General features: G+C 37.1%; 2 protein-coding genes across 2 annotated transcripts; both read right to left on the bottom strand.

The window, feature by feature from the left end:
• Nucleotides 1-3,997: 3,997 nt before the first annotated feature.
• LOC137962090 (nuclear pore complex protein GP210-like) lies at nt 3,998-5,416 on the bottom strand. Its single transcript, XM_068808801.1, has 5 exons — nt 5,412-5,416; nt 5,057-5,118; nt 4,856-4,947; nt 4,712-4,772; nt 3,998-4,338 (listed from the first exon to the last, which is right to left on the bottom strand). Exons 1-5 carry the CDS (start codon nt 5,414-5,416, stop codon nt 3,998-4,000), a joined length of 561 nt encoding a protein of 186 aa, XP_068664902.1.
• A 12,270-nt stretch (nt 5,417-17,686) lies between these two features.
• LOC137962085 (nuclear pore complex protein GP210-like) lies at nt 17,687-18,692 on the bottom strand. The gene is made up of 3 exons (XM_068808794.1): nt 18,576-18,692; nt 18,432-18,492; nt 17,687-18,058 (listed from the first exon to the last, which is right to left on the bottom strand). The coding sequence occupies exons 1-3, from the start codon at nt 18,690-18,692 to the stop codon at nt 17,712-17,714; spliced, it is 525 nt and encodes a 174-aa protein (XP_068664895.1). The 3' UTR covers nt 17,687-17,711.
• Nucleotides 18,693-19,588: the final 896 nt, after the last annotated feature.

The raw sequence follows: 19,588 nt of genomic DNA, 5'->3' as shown, positions 1-19,588 counted from the left end.
AAAACTCTCGTTTAAAAAGAATAATAGTTGAAAATATAAATATCTAATAATATTAAATATAAAAATATATACTAAAATTAAATTATGATTAAGTACTGCACAAGTCTTAAAACTTTTATACTTTAAATATTATAAATAAATATACACATATAAAAAAATAATGTAACTAATAATTATTTAGCTGAATAAATTATTTAATAATTATTAATTAATTAACCAATCCACAAGCGGAAGTCTAATTATGTAATTAAATAAGTATTGGATTAATCAACCAATTAACCCATTTAATGTAATAAATATTATTTAATTAAACTTTGTAATCAATATTGAATGCATACCCCCGACGATTTTTTTATTTTTTATCTCATTTGAACTCTCTTCTCCCTCTCGGTCTTCCTCTCCCTAAATTTGTTTATTCTCCCGCTCTCTCTGCTTCTTCTCCCTTTGTCGTCTTCGTATCTCTTCTCCCTTCTCATCGTCTTCGCATCTTTCTCCCTTCATCGTCTTCCCATCTTCTCTCCTTGTCTCTCTCGACTTCCCTCTCCCTTCTACCTCTCTCTTCTCCCTCTGGGCCTCCCTCTCTTCTCACTCTCGGCCTCCCTTTCCCTTTTCCTTCTTGCTCAATATAGAATACACGAGGGGAAATAATAATCAATTATTTATTAATTTTCAATACAACTATTTAAAATTTATGTTTTAGAATGAAGGAGGTAAAAGACTCAATAACATGCATTGAGTCTAACTCCAATGGCTCAGTCGAGTCAGTTGACACGGGGTTAAGTTGAGCACATCCAAACGGAAATATCTCACTTTATTTCTTAAGCACAAGTTTCGGAGCAAGAGTGGAGCAGATTGAGCCAAGTGTCATCTCCGGATGCTTCGTAAAATTCTTAATTGGAATTATACTAGGACTCATCTATGAAATCCTAGTATAAAGGTGACTCGAAGTCAGTAGAGACAGTAGGAGTTTGAGCAGCGACGATCTGTTTTTGAGCAGCAACTGAGCTGTCGTTCTTCGCGCGAAACCCAGGTTTGAGCAGCGACGACCTATTCTTGAGCAGCAACAGAGCTGTGGTTCTTCAAGAGCATTGTCAGAGGGGAGAAGACTCGTGTTTCACCCAGACGGTGGAGTTTCTGGGTAAGGAGCTGTTGCAACTCGTCAGTTACGATTTTGGATTTGGGATTTGGGAAGAAGAGAAGAGTGATGCCGAAGAGAAGAGCTAGTGAGGATCATCAAAAAACCCAAATCATCAGTTGCCCCAAGAAGAGAGCAGATACCTTCAAGAGGCGACTCAAGGGCCTCAAGTCTCTCTGCAACCAGCTCTCTACCTTGTGTGGTACTGGAGTTCTATTTCTCTGCTCCGGTGCTCCAAATGGCAATCTTGAATCTTGGCCCAACGACAAGTTCAAGATTAACAGTCTCGTTCAAGATTTCACGGGGATAAGTTTTGAAGTGCGACAGCGCCTTAGGGTCGATCCCTCTACTCTGTTGGGCCGCCCTCAAACCTCTACTTCACTACCTGCCGACTACTTTCCAGTTCCACATCACTTCCCTCCCAATGACTTCATTGAAAACCCCTCACCGGCCGGCACTGCGATTGTGCATGACGCCCTCGCCTTAGACAACCCTTCACCGACGGAGCTGATCACTTTTTCAGAGGTGGAGGAGTTGATTACAGACCCTGGGATGACCTCTAACCGGGCCTTTTCTGATTTTTCTGCGTTGGAGGCTTCGTCTTCGTCTCCCTCTTCTCCAGAGATCTTTGAGCAGTTACAGGATGGGTTCTCTCCTTCTTCGGAGAGTTTTTACTTTGATTTTTCTGATATAGTGGAGGATCAACCAACAATGTGTCCTGACTATTTGTATTACGACGTTGATAATGCTGACGTTTTTGTTTTCTGAAATTTTGTAAAGGGTTTGTAAAACGTTTATTTTTTAATTCAAACTGATCATGGTTTCGCTCCATTCTTTGAATGAGCCCAAGAACCACATTTACGAATTCGTTTTATTTAGAGTGGTCGCCATTTATTTTCAGCTTCAGTGAAGAGATTTCAGGATTCTGTTGCAGATGGTCGGCAGTCTTCTTCTTCATCATCTGCCCGACAGAAGAAGGATTCCCCGCCTACGTGAAATGAATCAATGAAATTCAGCAAAAGAGAGGTGGAATCTCCAGTTTCTTTGAAGTTGATAATTGTGCAATATTTTTTCCTCAAGTTTCGTGAACGAAGGCGTATAACCCATCGCCAGCGCCACTTCTGGAATGTCAGGAGCTTCAGGATTTATCCTTTGTTATCCTGTTTTTCCCTTTTTATACGGATTTTTTTATTTAATTGGATCCTTCTAATTCATGAATAATTCCTAATACTCACTTCTGTTGTTGGAATAAGATGTTGTAAATCTTTTCGTTGTTTGCGAGTGAGTTACGTGCTTTTCAATTTCTAATTCTTTTGTTTTCTCCCTGTAGGTTTCTGTGTTGTTTGAAATGAATATACCATCACCTTTTTTAATTTCTAATTCTTTTGTTTTCTTTCCTTCTCCATGCTTAGGTTTGTTGATTCTGAAAGACAGAAAGATAAGGAAATAGTTGTAAGGAAGATGAAAATTCCACCAAAACATGAATGAATATTTTTTCAACAGAGAACTACTAAGACTTGGAAGAGAGATGTGATCCTTTATCTGAACCTTTTCCATTTGCGCATATAAACATTAAGATACGTATTCAAGAAAATAGTAGATCTTCTTTCTTTACCTCATCCAATCTACTTTCTCTATACATAATATCCACTTTGATCATACCCGAGTTGGGGAGGGGCAGACCTTATATTTGACAGTTGATGATATAATACTTTGAGCATGAGGCAATTTTCATAGCAATTTTGTGTTTGACATTTTATATGATTAAAAATTTATCGATAAGTATAATAATATATTAGATTAATTATTAATTTTTATTTATTTCCTTAGAAAAGGCAATAAGAGGTCCATTTAACTTTCCTAAGAAAAATTTAAAATATTTCTTGTAATTTTCTAGTAAGTTAGTAATAGTAATAGGATTTTATTTAAAGGATTTATAGTTTTTATTTGGGTGATTGTAAATTGATAGTGATATTTTATTTAATTTTGTTGTGTTTGATTATTGTATGAAATTTATTTATAATGTTATGCAGTGTATGGAGTGTATAAACATTTTCATGAAGTGTTTTTTGAATGTATAGACAATTTTATGGAGTGTTTATGCAGGTATTATGTATATTGATTATGCCAATTTTAAGTAGAGGTCATGCCGGATTTTATACAAGTATTATATATATAGATTATGCTCAATTTTAAGTAGAGGTTATGCCCAATCTTATACACATATTATATATATAAGTTATGCCCAATTTTATGTAAAATGTATGCATAATTTTATATACTTTTTATTCGATATATATTTTTTGAAAAATTTTAAATGTATGTTGAGGCTCGAGCTCGACTCGAGGCTCGGCTCGAACTCGTTCATTCTGAAAGACAGAAAGATAAGGAAATAGTTGTAAGGAAGATGAAAATTCCACCAAAACATGAATGAATTTTTTTTCAACAGCGAACTACTAAGACTTGGAAGAGAGATGTGATCCTTTATCTGAACCTTTTCCATTTGCGCATATAAACATTAAGATACGTATTCAAGAAAATAGGAGATCTTCTTTCTTTACCTCATCCAATCTACTTTCTCTATACCTAATATCCACTTTGATCATACCGAGTTGGGGAGGGGCAGACCTCATTCGTGCCTGCTGAAGCTAAGCTTAAGAACCACTTCAAGTTTTCCTACTGTTGACTCAACAGTTTCACATCCAAAAGTGTCACTTAAAAAGGAGTAAATCTTACATTGATCGTTAACGGCAAAATCTCATGATTCCCACTTCACATTCTGTCCATGCGGTACAACATATAACCTTCAGTTAAATACAAACAGTCACATAATTGATGCTCCCCAAAACCATGATAACGTTTTCAGATGGTTGAAAAGAAGATATGGGATTCCAGGTATTGGAGCTTGCAACTTCTAATAAGTGTTTTTATATACTCTATATAAGGTTGAGGCGTTCGTGGAGACGTCTGATCACCACTACTGGGATGACGCTCAGGTGTCACTGGAGCTGCAGAAACTGTTGGAGTCGCTGGCACCGATCTTCTGCTTATGTAAGGTGTGCCCCAAAAATACCTCATGAAAATGACTGCAACTAGAAATGAGAATAGAATCCACAACATCGCAGTCCATATAATACCACGGTTCATTTTTTGCACATCTCCATCTTCTGCTTCATAATTGATATCAATTTCCGCTTTTTGTCCTGTAAGAGAGAAAATTTTATATTCAATACACAATTATAACTTAGAAATACAGGACTCTTCTTAAGATATCCAGGGTACATGGAGTAACAAGAATCCAACAGAAAAAGGTATTGGATTGATGTGGTTTCTTCCTACTTCCAAACTGGAACGTTCTCTGACAGCACAACCTACTCAATGAGCTGACAAAACGCCCAGTAGTTTAATACTGAACATTAATCTCAGGCACTACCTATATTTTGGTTATACAACCTTAAACAGTAATAAAACTGAAATTGCAAGCCCTCACCAATCTCAAGCTCTAAACTAAGAAATTTCATACCATAATGACTGATTTGGCAATTTAGACAAACAAATAACCATATTATTATATACCTGTAGCTGGAAGAACAATAACAAGTCTATCTTTAACGCTTTGACCATATAGAACTTTAACCTGAAGTAGCAGATAGACAGAAGTGGCCATTACACAGAAGATAAATATCATCCACTTGATACAGAGAAAATTGAGCTTTGTACCTCATACTCTGCATGCCCACCAATCCCTGATTCATCTTTGTGAAGAAGGTTTACCAATATTCTATCTCTGGCAGTCCAATAAAATACCACATCTACATGGAGAAAAGTGATACCCATTTGTTAGGAAGACCCAAGTAATAAAAGTTCATCCAAGATAGTGAAATGAAAGTGTAAAACTACTCTAGTGACAGAACCACAGACCTATCCTTCCTGGCTTTATTAAAATTGAAACTGTATACAAGTTACCACAGAAATCCAGGAACCTAAAGGTCAGACGATGCTTTACAGAAAAGTGAGAGTAGTCTTTTATTCAAACTATAAGGCCCATTAGTTTTCATTGACTCAATGCAGGAAAATTTCTTTATTATATGACAGGCCAGAGACCATTTTAAGTTTATTAGTACGTAAAATTTCCATATAAAATACAGATTTGGTAGGATCCTAGGCCTTAAAGTTGGGTATACCTTCTCTATTGGCAAGCCATTGTGGGATAAAACTAGCCCAATTTAACATAGTATCAAAGCTAAGCCAAGCTCAAGTCTTTTCTGTTTTGTACCGCATAAATGTTCTCCTACTTTTCATGCCTGTCTGTCCATCCTTCCTCTAGGGCTTGAGAGAGAAGGGAGAGGGGGGGTGGAGGGGGAGAAAGGGAGAGAATGAGAGATTTTGGTAGGGGTTTACTAACTTAGTTTACTACTCCTAAGTTTCATTCAGTCAATGTAATCACCTATTTTAGAAGAAGCATACGGTTGGCTGGAGATTTTCTTTTTTTCTTGTTGTTAAAAATCAGCTGAATGGTAGTTTTGTTATTTTATATTAACTGTATTTTCCAGAATCATATGGTATATTGTTCAGCATTGTAAAAAATTGTTCATTACATCACAAAAAGATCTCCCCCTTTTAACTCATGTTTAGTGTCGCAATTGAGATTCCAAGCACAACCATTAGTGTCTCGTGCTATTCCAAGCTCTTTTCGTTTGGGTAACGAATACTCTAGGAACTCGTAATATGAAAACAAAAGAATTTTCGTTAATATTATCGTACATGTGAAATAAGATTAGACGTTTGATAGAAATATATTAAGAGGGGTGTTGGAAGATGGGTCGTAGCCAACACTACCAAATAAGACCTACAAGTTTGAGTGTGTGAAAGATAGGCTCAAACCCATAATACCAAGGAAGACCCACACATCCAAGAGAGATGGAAGATGGACTCAAGGCCCATAAACCAAGGAGAATGCCCACAAGCCCATACATGTGATGACATAGTCATAAATGAAGAGACATCTCATAAAGATGACATTTATGTAATTAGTTTAAGTTATAGGGGCATAAATATAATATTATAAGATTATTAATCTATAAATTGAGTTTCAGGGGAAGGGTTAAGACACAAATTAATCACCTTTTTTTTTCTCCTGTTTTCTACCAATGAGTCCCTCTCTCTTTTTCTCCGTGAGTTAAATCCATGGAATCCTGAAAATCAACATGATATAAGAACATTGATTTTCAGGACTCGTAGTTATTGTGTTTTAGAACTCGATTTTTTTTATCTCTTTGTCTCGTGCTTGGTCGTCTCTATCTTGTATTGAAGCAGCGATGAAGGAGTAGTGCCTTCCGAATGAATTAGGAATTCTTGCATTGATGGCTCTTTAAATGAGAAATTTGAGTTTGAGTTAGGCCCCTTGTGGATTTTTTTTTTTATGTCAAAGTAAAATATTTGCTGCATGAAATGTTTTTTGGGGATGCTTCACATCATGGGATGGTGGATAGTAGGGTTCTTTGTATTTCCAATGACAAGGTGGAGGTTCGTGTTGTTGCTAATGGTGGCGGTTGGGAGGCACCGTGACCGAGTCTAAAAGGTTTGAGGGGTCTCGAACCTAGTGAACCTCTGATACTACATGGGTCCGGTGCTCTCATCTTGTTACCACATAAATTGATATTGATTTGCTGATTTTGAGATTGATTTGATTTTACTGAAATCGTAGTTGTCACTGGACCGTTTTCTTTCCCGCCTTTTACCCGAGTTAACCAAAAGTTGTTAAAACTAAACCGGCCTTCAAATCAGGACATTGACTAGTTTTGGTCTAAGCGAGTCAAATGTGGTTCTTCAATGGTTTGATAGATAGGTTTGATTAATGGAGTCGATCACAGAGGTCAAAACTCCCCCTTCTATTCAGGATGAGTCCTACTAGAGCCGACCCAACTCGGTTTTCTTAAAGCTGGGGTTATATCCTGGACCTGCATTATCCGGTTGGTGCTAACCATGAGAGGTGAGTTATCGCGTCCAACAAAAGCCTTTTACCACGTCCTCATTGCCTATAAATATCTACAATTTGCACTACGTTGCAGATTTACAGAAGATTGATCGAGAGAAAGGAAGAGTGGGAAGGGAAAAAAGAGCGGTCAAAGAGTGAAGAGTTTGGGATTTGGGAAGAAGAGAAGAGTAATGTCGAAGAGAAGAGCCAGTGAGGATCACCAAGAAACCAACATGGCCGCCTGTGCGGAGTTTCATCAGTTGCCCCAAAAAAAGAGCCGATACCTTCAAGAGGTGACACAAGGGCCTCAAGTCTCTCTGCAACCAGCTTTCTACCTTAGGTGGTACTGAAGTTCTCTTCCACTGGTTCGGTGCTCCGAATGGGGATCTTGAATCTTGGCCCAACGACAAATCCAAGATTAACAGTCTCCTTACACATAACACCGGGATGAGTTCCGAAGTGCGACAATGCCTTAGGGTCGATCCCTCTACTCTGTTGGGCCGCCTCAAACCTCTACTTCACTATTTGTCGGCTCATCGATTGTGCATGATGCCCACGCCTTAGACAACCTTTCATCAAACAGCCGACCACTTTGTTAGAGGTTTCATCTGTTTCTCCCTCTTCTCCGAACAGCTCTCAGCAAATACAAGACGTGTTTTCTCCATCTTGGGAGAGATTTTTGACACCAAACAATGGATTGACCTCTAACAGTGCTCTTTGCCTATCAATACAGTTGCGCCTGATGTTTCTTTGTTACATACTTTATCTGCATCTCCCTCTTCTCCGAAGAGCTTTCAGCATATACTACAAGATGGGTTCCCTTGTCCTTTGGACAACTTTCTGCCACCGGAATTGTTCACAGACCCTGGGATGACCTCTAACCAGGTCTCTGATTTTTCTGCGTTGGAGGCTTCGTCCGCATCTCCCTCTTCTCTTAAGATCTTTCATCACATACAAGATGGGTTGTCTCCTTCGTTGGAGAGCTTTTACTTTGATTTTTTCTGATATAGTGGAGGTCCAAACTACAACTTGTTCTAACTATTTGTATTACGACGTCGACAATGCTGACTTTTTTGTTTTCTGAAATTTTGTAAAGAATTTGTAAAACGTTGATTTTTGAATTCAAAGTGATCATGTGGATGCCATTTATTTTCTGCTTCGGTGAAGAGATTTCAGGATTCTATTGCAAACGTTCGGCAATCTTCTTCTTCATCACCTGCCCAATAAAAGAAGGATTCCCTGCGTTCGTGAAATGCATCAATGAAATCCAGCAAAAGAGAGATGGATTCTCCAATCTCTTTGAAGTTGATAATTGTGCTATATTTAACTTGTAATTTTTTCCCTCAAGTTTCGTCAATGAAATCCAGCCAAAGAGAGATGGATTCTCCTGTCTCTTTGAAGTTGACAATTGTGCTATATTTAACTTGTAATTTTTTCCCTCAAGTTTCGTCAATGAAGTTGTGTAACCCATCGTCGGCACCACCTTTGGAATGTCAGGAGCTTCAGGATTTATCCTTCGTTACCTTTTTCCATTTCAATGGATTTTTTTATTGGATTTTTTTGTTCATTTTGTTAATTAAAAAATTAATACAATTATCTTCAAAGTTAAATCTATATAGTATTTTATGAATAAACTCATTCTCTTGTTTCCAATATATTTTTTTATTGTGCACACAAACACTAGAAAAAATTTCTACTGCACTTTCCATTGAGCACAGTAACACAAAAAAGTAATTCATTTCACTTTCATCGATAAAAGCTCCATCGGCCCTGATTGAGATTCCAAAGTCAAAGTGTTAGCAAATATCAACTTAATAAAAAATAGTCACATAAAAGACATTCCTCGAAAACATCAATGTTATAAGTTCTCCATCTGACTTTAATAACCAAGCAACTAAGTAGTGACATTAATTTGCATTGAAGGGAAAAGTTTAGGAATGATATAACAAACTATTTTTTTTCTCTTTTATTTTTTTTCTTTTTTCATTTTTTTATTCTTTTAGCCTTTTTATTTTTTATTTTTATTTATTATTATTAATTTCCTCTATATTTCTCCTCAATTTTCATTTCCTTTTTTTATCATATATTTTTTAATCTTTTTAACTACCAAAATTGAACAATATAAGCTACAAAATATTATGTTTCTCCTAGATAATTTTTTCCTATTAACAAAACCGAGAAAACCCTCTAACGGAAAAACTCTCTTTTAAAAAGAATAATAGTAGAAACTATAAATATTTAATAATAGTAAATAAAAAATAAATATAGTTAAATTAAATTATGATTAAGTATTTCACAAGTCTATACTTTAAATATTATAAATAAATATACACATATAAAAAATTTATATAACTAATAATTATTTAACAAAATAAATTATTTAATATTTATTAATTAATTCACCAATTTACATGATGACATCTTATTATGTAATTAAAAATTTAATTAAATAACTCTTGGATTAATCAACCAAAATTTAATGTAATAAATAGTTATTTAATTAATCATTATAATCAATATATAATACATAAAGGAAAATGACAATGGCATAACAATCAAATAGTTGACTAATTTTCATTATAAGTATTTTAAATTTGTGTTTTAGAACGAAGGACGTAAAAGACTCCGTTTTGAATAACATGCGATGAGTCAACTCCAATGGCTCAATTGAGTCTGCTGACATCGGGTTAACACCGATTAAGTAGTGCAGCGGGAGTGGGCGATGTGTATTTGAGCAAAGACATGCTTTTCCCGTTGTTATATATCTATAGAGCTTCGCATATCCAAACAGAAATATTTCATTTTCTTTCTTACGCACCAAGTTTTGGAGCTAGAGCGAGACCAGAGTGAGGTCTCCAGATTCTTGTGAACAGAAAGAAAACACGACCGAGGATTCCAATTCCAATTCAAATTCCGACGGACCACAGTCGTAGCTCCGTGAAATTCTTAATTGGAATTATACTAGGGGTGATCTATGAAATCCTAGTATAAAGGGGTTGTCAAAGTCACTGTCCATAGGAGAAACCACCAACCATAACGATGATAGGCTTGAGCAACAACGAACTATTCTTGAGCAGCAAAAGAGTTTCGCACAAAACCCATAACCAAAGGAGAATTTTTTTTCACCAAGGAATCGATGTGGGTTCATTACTTTGGCACTCCCCATTGGTTAAAGTAAATCTCAAACTCATGTTGCCCAGGTTGATCTCCACCCTGGTTCAATTGCGCAGAAAAAACCATTAAAATGAACATGATCCGAATGTTTTTACCAGAAAAGATAATTGATTTCAATCATCTCACTTTGTGGAAAGATAACACAATAATCTATCGATTTGATCTTTTGGGAGAAGAGAGAAGGAAAGAATTTTTTATGAATGAAATTGAAAGACTCCTAAAACGTATTTCGAAGTGTTTTAAACAATGACCGTTTTGTCTTGTTTAAGGTGCTTTGTCATAGGACTAGGAGTGATTTTCTTCTCTTATATTTTTTTTGTCCAATGTGAATCTTTGTCCTTTTCATCCCCTTGATAGGGAGAAAAATAACAAGAAGTAAAAGAAAGAGGTATTTTATTCCAGATGTTGTGTTAATTTTTATGTAACCAAAATATTCAAGAATGGTGGAGAAATCTCACATAAGAGACTCAGTTAAAGGTGTTTTAGTTATGTTAGTTTTCAACTTATGTTCAATTGTTATAGGACATATTTATTTTTATTTTTTTGTAGATTTTGGGTGTAACTAGGAAAAGGGTAGTTTAATTGTAATGAGATTTATTTATTTTCTCTATTACAAATTACAACAACAAGTTAGTGAAATATTTTTTTTTCTTAAAATTCAACATGGTAACAGAAATAAAACGAGTTAGATAATAATGTAGTGTGCTGTAGAAATACGAGTTCATGCCAAGTGCTAACATGTTTGCCCTTTTTGACATACTGAAAGGAGGTAAGAGTGGTGACGAAATACTCATGGTTGATCCTGTGGAGGCTAAGCGTTTGGCTGACATACAAATGCAGAAAATAAAAGGCAAAGAGAAATTAAAGGAGGGTGAGCTTATTCATACTTCCAAGAAGGTCCTTTCTGAAAGATTGGACCGGTAATTTTTATTAGACATTGATTGTTTTACTTTGAATGTCAAAAACTCACATATCATTACTTTTTGGCAAAGATGGATGGATCTTTTTCTGTATATTGGCACTAAATTGATATATGAACTCGATTCAGATGCAAGGTAAGATTGAAGCAATTAATGGGGCATGGGCTATGATAGGACTGACAGCAGGGTTGATCATTGAAGGTCAAACTGGCAATGGCATTCTAGCTCAGGTAAGTTACTTGTTTAATTGATGAAGAAACCCAGAGATACATAGATAAGATTGGGTCTAACAAGTTCTTCATGAGTTTATGCAGTTGGCTGGATATTGGGGAGCCTTCATTGGTTTATTCTTCCGGTAGCAGGAAGACTATTTCTGCATTGTTGATTGAAACAAATGAAGGTGGAAGAATTCTTTCAAATAATTCTTATCTGTAAAGGAAGATATCCATCATGCTTATTAGGCATATAACAATTTGTTTTATAAAATTAAAAATTTCTCCACTTAGCCATGTTGGTTGAGCTACAGCAAACAAATTATTGCTACTCCAAGGTTAAATAATAGTTTACTTTTGTCTTTTGTTTTTATCAGTATGCAACTGTAACCAATCCATTACTGCGTGGATGATCGAGATTATTGACAATGTAATCAGTTAACGTTGAAACTCTTCGACTGTGTATTAATTGGACTGCTTTTTTTCTTTATTATTCTTTACCTGGATTTATTGAAAGATTACATTCAGAGGATTCTTGCTTCTATCGTACTCATTCTTGATCTCGAATTGATATCGAATTGTTAAAATCAGGACTTCGCTTTAGTTCTTGTTGTCTGGGTTCTCCGTTCAGTAATTATGAGCGATTTGTCGAGGAAATGGACGTTCGGGAAAGCCTCCCTGCTTACATTAGGCATGGGAGAGCCGGAGGGAGGAGCAGAGGTGTATTCATGAACTCGGTGGCCACGCTGGGCAGCGCGCTGTGAAGTGTGCGCGCGTGTCGCTCCATGCCGCCGGGAGAAGAACTGAAAGACCATTTTCTAGAGAAATCTGCAATTTTTGAGTGAGGTGGGTGGGGGTTGAGGGTCAAATAAGAGGCGGAGGTCTCCTGACCACAGTTTGTGGCCGCCCCAGGAGGTTGACGCATTGCACACAGAAATGGAGGGGGGAGAGTGGAGGAGGAGAACTGGACTGGACAAGGCGATGAGGAAGAGGAGAGTTGCTTTTTCATTGTCTTTGTAATTCTGTTGTTAGATTTGACAGTTTGAGGGTTAATCTTAGTTCAAAAAATAAAAAAAAATTGAGGAATGATGTTGGAAATTTTATAAGTTGACACAGAAAATAACATGCTTGATCCAGAGGAGATTATGCTCCATCAGGCCGAACTTGGTCTGTTCCTTGGTCTGATAGGCTGCTCTCCATTTAAAATTTTATCTCTGAACCAGGCTGACCTTAGCTAAGATGTAGAATATAGTTTAGACCTAAAATATTTTCAGTGTTTTATACATTGATCGGAGGCCATGACAATGGAGAGATTAACACTGAAATTAGAGTAGGTGAATTTGCAATAGAAAACGACTGATATTCATGTCCAATAGGGACTAGTACATTGTGTGTCGGTAGCATAACGAAAAAACAATTGTGAAAAATTGTTCAAATGCCAATGAAACAGATTAGCACTTCACAGTCTCAGCAAGAACAGCAAATGAAATCCTTGAGTTTGACATAAATGTACAAACTAAGACATATTCAATCAGAAGTTTCTTATTCATTAACACACCTGCAGAACGGTAGGTGAAACAGCAAGTTTTGGGACCAAGGTCAGTTTTAAATACCCTTCATGTGAACGGTTGGTGACTCACTCAAATTGAATGGAATAGCGGTTCAAGTTGGAGTTGCAGATCATGTCTTTGGTCTTGTCTTTGCTGTGGGGGTTTTCTCCCCTCCAGATATATATGCCTTCACTCTTATCCCATCTATATGCTTTAATGTACTCTTTCGTATGCTTCACCTGGGTAAGGAGCTGCTACAACTCATCTGTTTGGATTCCGGAGAGAAGCGACAAGGATTCGAGAAGAGGATGAAGACCTCAAGAGTGAGATTATCTTGTACCGAGGGAGGTTGTTCGTGCAGCGGATCAATGACAGTAAGGGACAGAGGCCCGAGGAAGAAAAGACAGTGAAGAAAGACGCCGATCAAACCGATTAGATTAGTCGCAATTGTTCGCTATACTGAAACTGATTCTGGTCCTTATACAGATACTGATACAAGTGTCAATATTGTTAGCAACCTCAGAAACTCTGTCGCTGGGATCAGATACCCATCTCAGAAAACATTTCCACGGTGGGAGCTTGAATTTGCTTTTAGTTTCAGACGGCTTCGAGAAAAGCAAACCCATATGAATCTTGTATCATTGAAGCACCTTGGATTTGGCCTCGAGGCGGTGGTCGTTCAGGACCACTCTTAGCCACTCCAGGCCGATCGACTTCACCGCCACGACCGCCGAACCCATCGGGAGACCGACCGCCTTGTCTATCACCGCGGTAACCCCGACGCCGATCTTGCGGAGGAGATGGTACGAGGAGCGATGGGTCGGGAATGGCGGCGGCGAAGCATTCTGTGGAGGCCGTCACTGTCGAGGGAAAGAGACCGAAAATTCAGGGACCTCGATCGATCGTTTTCCGCCTCTTCAGGTTCTGTGCTTCTTCTTCGGGTTCTTGTTATTAGAGAAACAAAGATGATGAAAGGGAAGAATGGGATCAAGTGTTCTTGTGAATGACGGAGAGAGGCGGCCGTGATCGTAAGGTAAGCGCGTGAACTTCTTGTTAGCGCAGAAATTGATTTGCAGTAATAGTAACTTTGGCCGACCAACTCAAGGGCCTCATGGGCTTCAATTCTCTCTCAACCAGTTATCTTCTTTATGTGGTATTTAAGTTCTTTTTCTCTGCTCCGGTGCTCCAAAAGGCTATCTTTAAAGATAAATCCAAGATTAACAGTCTCGTTCATCGTTATAGCGGGATGAATTCCGAAGTACGACAATGCCATAGGGTCGATGCCTCTACTCTGCTGGGTTGCCCTCAAACCTCTACTTCCTTAACTGCCTCCACCTTTCCACCTATGAGACCAGACTTGTTACTAACTGGCTCTTTTCCGGTTGCACATCACATCCCTCCCAAAGATTTCACAGGCAACTCCTCACCGGCCGGACTTCTACTGTGCATGACGCCCCTCCCAATGAATTCGCCTTAGACAAACCTTCACCGAGAGAGCCAACCATTTTGTTAGAGGCTTCATTTGTATCTCCCTCTTCTCGGGAGAGCTTTCAACAGATACAAGACAGGTTCTCTCCTTCTTGGGAGACCTTTCTAACACCAGGAATGACCTCTGACCAGGACTTTGATTGGTGATCTTTTCTTATCAATAAAGTTGGGCCTTAATTTTCCTTGTGGGAGGCTTCATATGCATCTTCCTTTTCTCCGAAGAACTTTCAACAGATACAGAATGAATTTCCTCTTTCTTCGGAGAGCTTTCTGCCACCGGAGTTGATCAAAAACCCTGGGATGACTTCTAACCAGGACTTTGATTTTTCTGAACTTTCTTTGTTGGAGGCTTCATCTGCGTCTCCCTCTTCTCCAGAGAGCTCTCAGCAGACACATGATGGGTTTATAGGTTCTCTCCTCCATTCTAAGTGATCATCGAGGATGGCCTTGGTTAGGGGTGGCTTCGAACCGAGCCGGTTCGCGAGCTGGCTCGGTTCGGCTAAGTTCGACTCGTCATTTATCGAGCTCGAGCACCGAAATCGGCTCGTTTACCTTAACGAGCCGAGCTCGACCGAAGCTAGGTTCGGTTCGTCGGCTCGCGAGCCGGCTCAAAATGAGTCGGATCGATATGAATTGGTATGGATCGCGAGCGAGCGGGGGAGCGGGAGCAGGAGCGAGAGCGAGGGGGGAAATTTTTTTCCTCCCCCCTCGTCACCGCCATCCCCTCCCATCGGTTGTTGTCGCCGCCTTTAACGCCGTCGTAGCTGTTCGCCGGCGTCTATACCGCCGTCGCAGCTGCTCGCCGGCCGCCTCTGTAGCCGTCCGTTCGATTTCTTTCTCTCCTCGTCGTCGCCTCTGTTTCCATCGCCGTCGACTCCGTCGTAGCCGTCATCCCCGACGATAGGTCCTCCCCGGTGCCTGAACCCCCTTCCCTCCGCGTCGTCTCGACGGAAAACCAGAACAGGGGAGAAATAATCTCCCCCTTTCTCGCGAGAAGATGATCTCGCAGTGCGATTTCGCACGTGTGAGATCATAAAATAAAAAAATAAAAAAAACTTTTTCCTCTAGAAAAAATTAAAAATAAATTTTATAGAAATAATTTTCTATAAACTATTAGTGTCTCATTTTTTTAAAATATTTTTTTAATTGAAATTTTTTATTAAAAATCATATAATTTTCTAAGTAAGATTTTTCGTACCAAGATGGGGTAGAAAACTGTATAGAAAATTTTTGAATAAGTATTTAACAATTGATGCTGTAATACTTTTAGCATGAATCAATTTTCATTGCAATTTTGTGTTTGATATTTTATTTAATTAAAAATTTATCGATAAGTATAATAATATATTAGATTGATTATTAATTTTTATTTATTTCCCTAGAAGAGACAATAAAAGGTCCATTTAACTTTCTTAAGAAAATTTTAAAATATTTCCCGTAATTTTCTAATAAGTCACTAATAGTAATAAGATTTTATTTAAAGGTTTTTTTGGGAATATGTATCATAGGAAAAATATTTTTAGTTTTTCCTCAAATATAAATTTTTATCTAGGGGCACTAAGGAGGCCATAAACAGATTCAAAAATTACAAAACAAGCTCGACAACAATTGGAGTAAAAAATATTAATATTGGTGCATTTTAATCCATTATTGAAATTCAATCCTGAACCTCCCCTATCATTATATTTTTTAAAAATGTATGCACAATTTTATATATAATTTATTCAAAGTCACCCCTACGTGTGAGATCATAAACAAGGGAAAAAAAAACACTCTTTGTCCCTTCCTCATGGCTCTTAAATAAATTGAAAAGATATTTTAGTAGAAATACGTTTCTAGAGACTATTAGTGGTTTTTTCAATAAATGTTGAAAGGACACTTTTAATAGAAATATAGGGACCATTAGTGCCTCATATTTTTTCAAAATATTTTTCTAATTATAAATTATTTTTAAAAAATCATATAATTTTCAAAGTAAGATTTTCTTGCCAAGAAGGGTTAAAAAACCATATAGAAAAATTTTGAATAAGTATTTGACAGTTGATGATATAATACTTTGAGCATGAGGCAATTTTCATAGCAATTTTGTGTTTGACATTTTATATGATTAAAAATTTATCGATAAGTATAATAATATATTAGATTAATTATTAATTTTTATTTATTTCCTTAGAAAAGGCAATAAGAGGTCCATTTAACTTTCCTAAGAAAAATTTAAAATATTTCTTGTAATTTTCTAGTAAGTTAGTAATAGTAATAGGATTTTATTTAAAGGATTTATAGTTTTTATTTGGGTGATTGTAAATTGATAGTGATATTTTATTTAATTTTGTTGTGTTTGATTATTGTATGAAATTTATTTATAATGTTATGCAGTGTATGGAGTGTATAAACATTTTCATGAAGTGTTTTTTGAATGTATAGACAATTTTATGGAGTGTTTATGCAGGTATTATGTATATTGATTATGCCAATTTTAAGTAGAGGTCATGCCGGATTTTATACAAGTATTATATATATAGATTATGCTCAATTTTAAGTAGAGGTTATGCCCAATCTTATACACATATTATATATATAAGTTATGCCCAATTTTATGTAAAATGTATGCATAATTTTATATACTTTTTATTCGATATATATTTTTTGAAAAATTTTAAATGTATGTTGAGGCTCGAGCTCGACTCGAGGCTCGGCTCGAACTCGTTCATTCTGAAAGACAGAAAGATAAGGAAATAGTTGTAAGGAAGATGAAAATTCCACCAAAACATGAATGAATTTTTTTTCAACAGCGAACTACTAAGACTTGGAAGAGAGATGTGATCCTTTATCTGAACCTTTTCCATTTGCGCATATAAACATTAAGATACGTATTCAAGAAAATAGGAGATCTTCTTTCTTTACCTCATCCAATCTACTTTCTCTATACCTAATATCCACTTTGATCATACCGAGTTGGGGAGGGGCAGACCTCATTCGTGCCTGCTGAAGCTAAGCTTAAGAACCACTTCAAGTTTTCCTACTGTTGACTCAACAGTTTCACATCCAAAAGTGTCACTTAAAAAGGAGTAAATCTTACATTGATCGTTAACGGCAAAATCTCATGATTCCCACTTCACATTCTGTCCATGCGCTACAACATATAACCTTCAGTTAAATACAAACAGTCACATAATTGATGCTCCCCTAAACCATGATAACGTTTTCAGATGGTTGAAAAGAAGATGGGATTCCAGGTATTGGAGCTTGCAACTTCTAATAAGTGTTTTGGGGATCAAACCTCCTCCCAGTTCGCCTGTAGTATGGAGTTTCGTCAATTGTCCTCCTTATATACTCTATATAAGGTTGAGGCGTTCGTGGGGACGTCTGATCACCACTACTGGGATGACGCTCAGGTGTCACTGGAGCTGCAGAAACTGTTGGAGTCGCTGGTACCGATCTTCTGCTTATGTAAGGTGTGCCCCAAAAATACCTCATGAAAATGACTGCAACTAGAAATGAGAATAGAATCCACAACATCGCAGTCCATATAATACCACGGTTCATTTTTTGCACATCTCCATCTTCTGCTTCATAATTGATATCAATTTCCGCTTTTTGTCCTGTAAGAGAGAAAATTTTATATTCAATACACAATTATAACTTAGAAATACAGGACTCTTCTTAAGATATCCAGGGTACATGGAGTAACAAGAATCCAACAGAAAAAGGTATTGGATTGATGTGGTTTCTTCCTACTCCCAAACTGGAACGTTCTCTGACAGCACTACCTACTCAATGAGCTGACAAAACGCCCAGTAGTTTAATACTGAACATTAATCTCAGGCACTACCTATATTTTGGTTATACAACCTTAAACAGTAATAAAACTGAAATTGCAAGCCCTCACCAATCTCAAGCTCTAAACTAAGAAATTTCATACCATAATGACTGATTTTGCAATTTAGACAAACAAATAACCATATTATTATATACCTGTAGCTGGAAGAACAATAACAAGTCTATCTTTAACGCTTTGACCATATAGAACTTTAACCTGAAGTAGCAGATAGACAGAAGTGGCCATTACACAGAAGATAAATATCATCCACTTGATACAGAGAAAATTGAGCTTTGTACCTCATACTCTGCATGCCCACCAATCCCTGATTCATCTTTGTGAAGAAGGTTTACCAATATTCTATCTCTGGCAGTCCAATAGAATACCACATCTACATGGAGAAAAGTGATACCCATTTGTTAGGAAGACCCAAGTAATAAAAGTTCATCCAAGATAGTGAAATGAAAGTGTAAAACTACTCTAGTGACAGAACCACAGACCTATCCTTCCTGGCTTTATTAAAATTGAAACTGGATACAAGTTACCACAGAAATCCAGGAACCTAAAGGTCAGACGATGCTTTACAGAAAAGTGAGAGTAGTCTTTTATTCAAACTATAAGGCCCATTAGTTTTCATTGACTCAATGCAGGAAAGTTTCTTTATTATATGACAGGCCAGAGGCCATTTTAAGTTTATTAGTACGTAAAATTTCCATATAAAATACAGATTTGGTAGGATCCTAGGCCTTAAAGTTGGGTATACCTTCTCTATTGGCAAGCCATTGTGGGATAAAACTAGCCCAATTTAACATAGTATCAAAGCTAAGCCAAGCTCAAGTCTTTTCTGTTTTCTCCTACTTTTCATGCCTGTCTGTCCATCCTTCCTCTAGGGCTTGAGAGAGAAGGGAGAGGGGGGGGGGGGGGGGGGGGGGGGGTGGAGGGGGAGAAAGGGAGAGAAAGAGAGAGTTTGGTAGGGATTTACTAACTTAGTTTACTACTCCTAAGTTTCATTCAGTCAATGTAATCACCTATTTTAGAAGAAGCATAAGCTTGGCTGGAGATTTTCTTTTTTTCTTGTTGTTAAAAATCAGCTGAATGGTAGTTTTGTTATTTTATATTAACTGTATTTTCCAGAATCATATGGTATATTGTTCAGCATTGTAAAAAATTGTTCATTGCATCACAAAAAGATCTCCCCCTTTTAACTCATGTTTAGTGTCACAATTGAGATGCCAAGCACAACTATTAGTGTCTCGTGCTATTCCAAGCTTTTTTCGTTTGGGTAACGAATACTCTAGGAACTCGTAATATG

Source organism: Aristolochia californica, unplaced genomic scaffold (genome assembly GCF_029961685.1).
Source record: "Aristolochia californica isolate CCGP_79_NKW_82.1479 unplaced genomic scaffold, dmAriCali1.0.hap1 SCAF_4, whole genome shotgun sequence".
Classification (NCBI taxonomy): Eukaryota; Viridiplantae; Streptophyta; class Magnoliopsida; order Piperales; family Aristolochiaceae; genus Aristolochia; species Aristolochia californica.
Note: the sequence above shows the minus strand (reverse complement) of the source record. Positions and strands in the feature narration are given on the sequence as shown.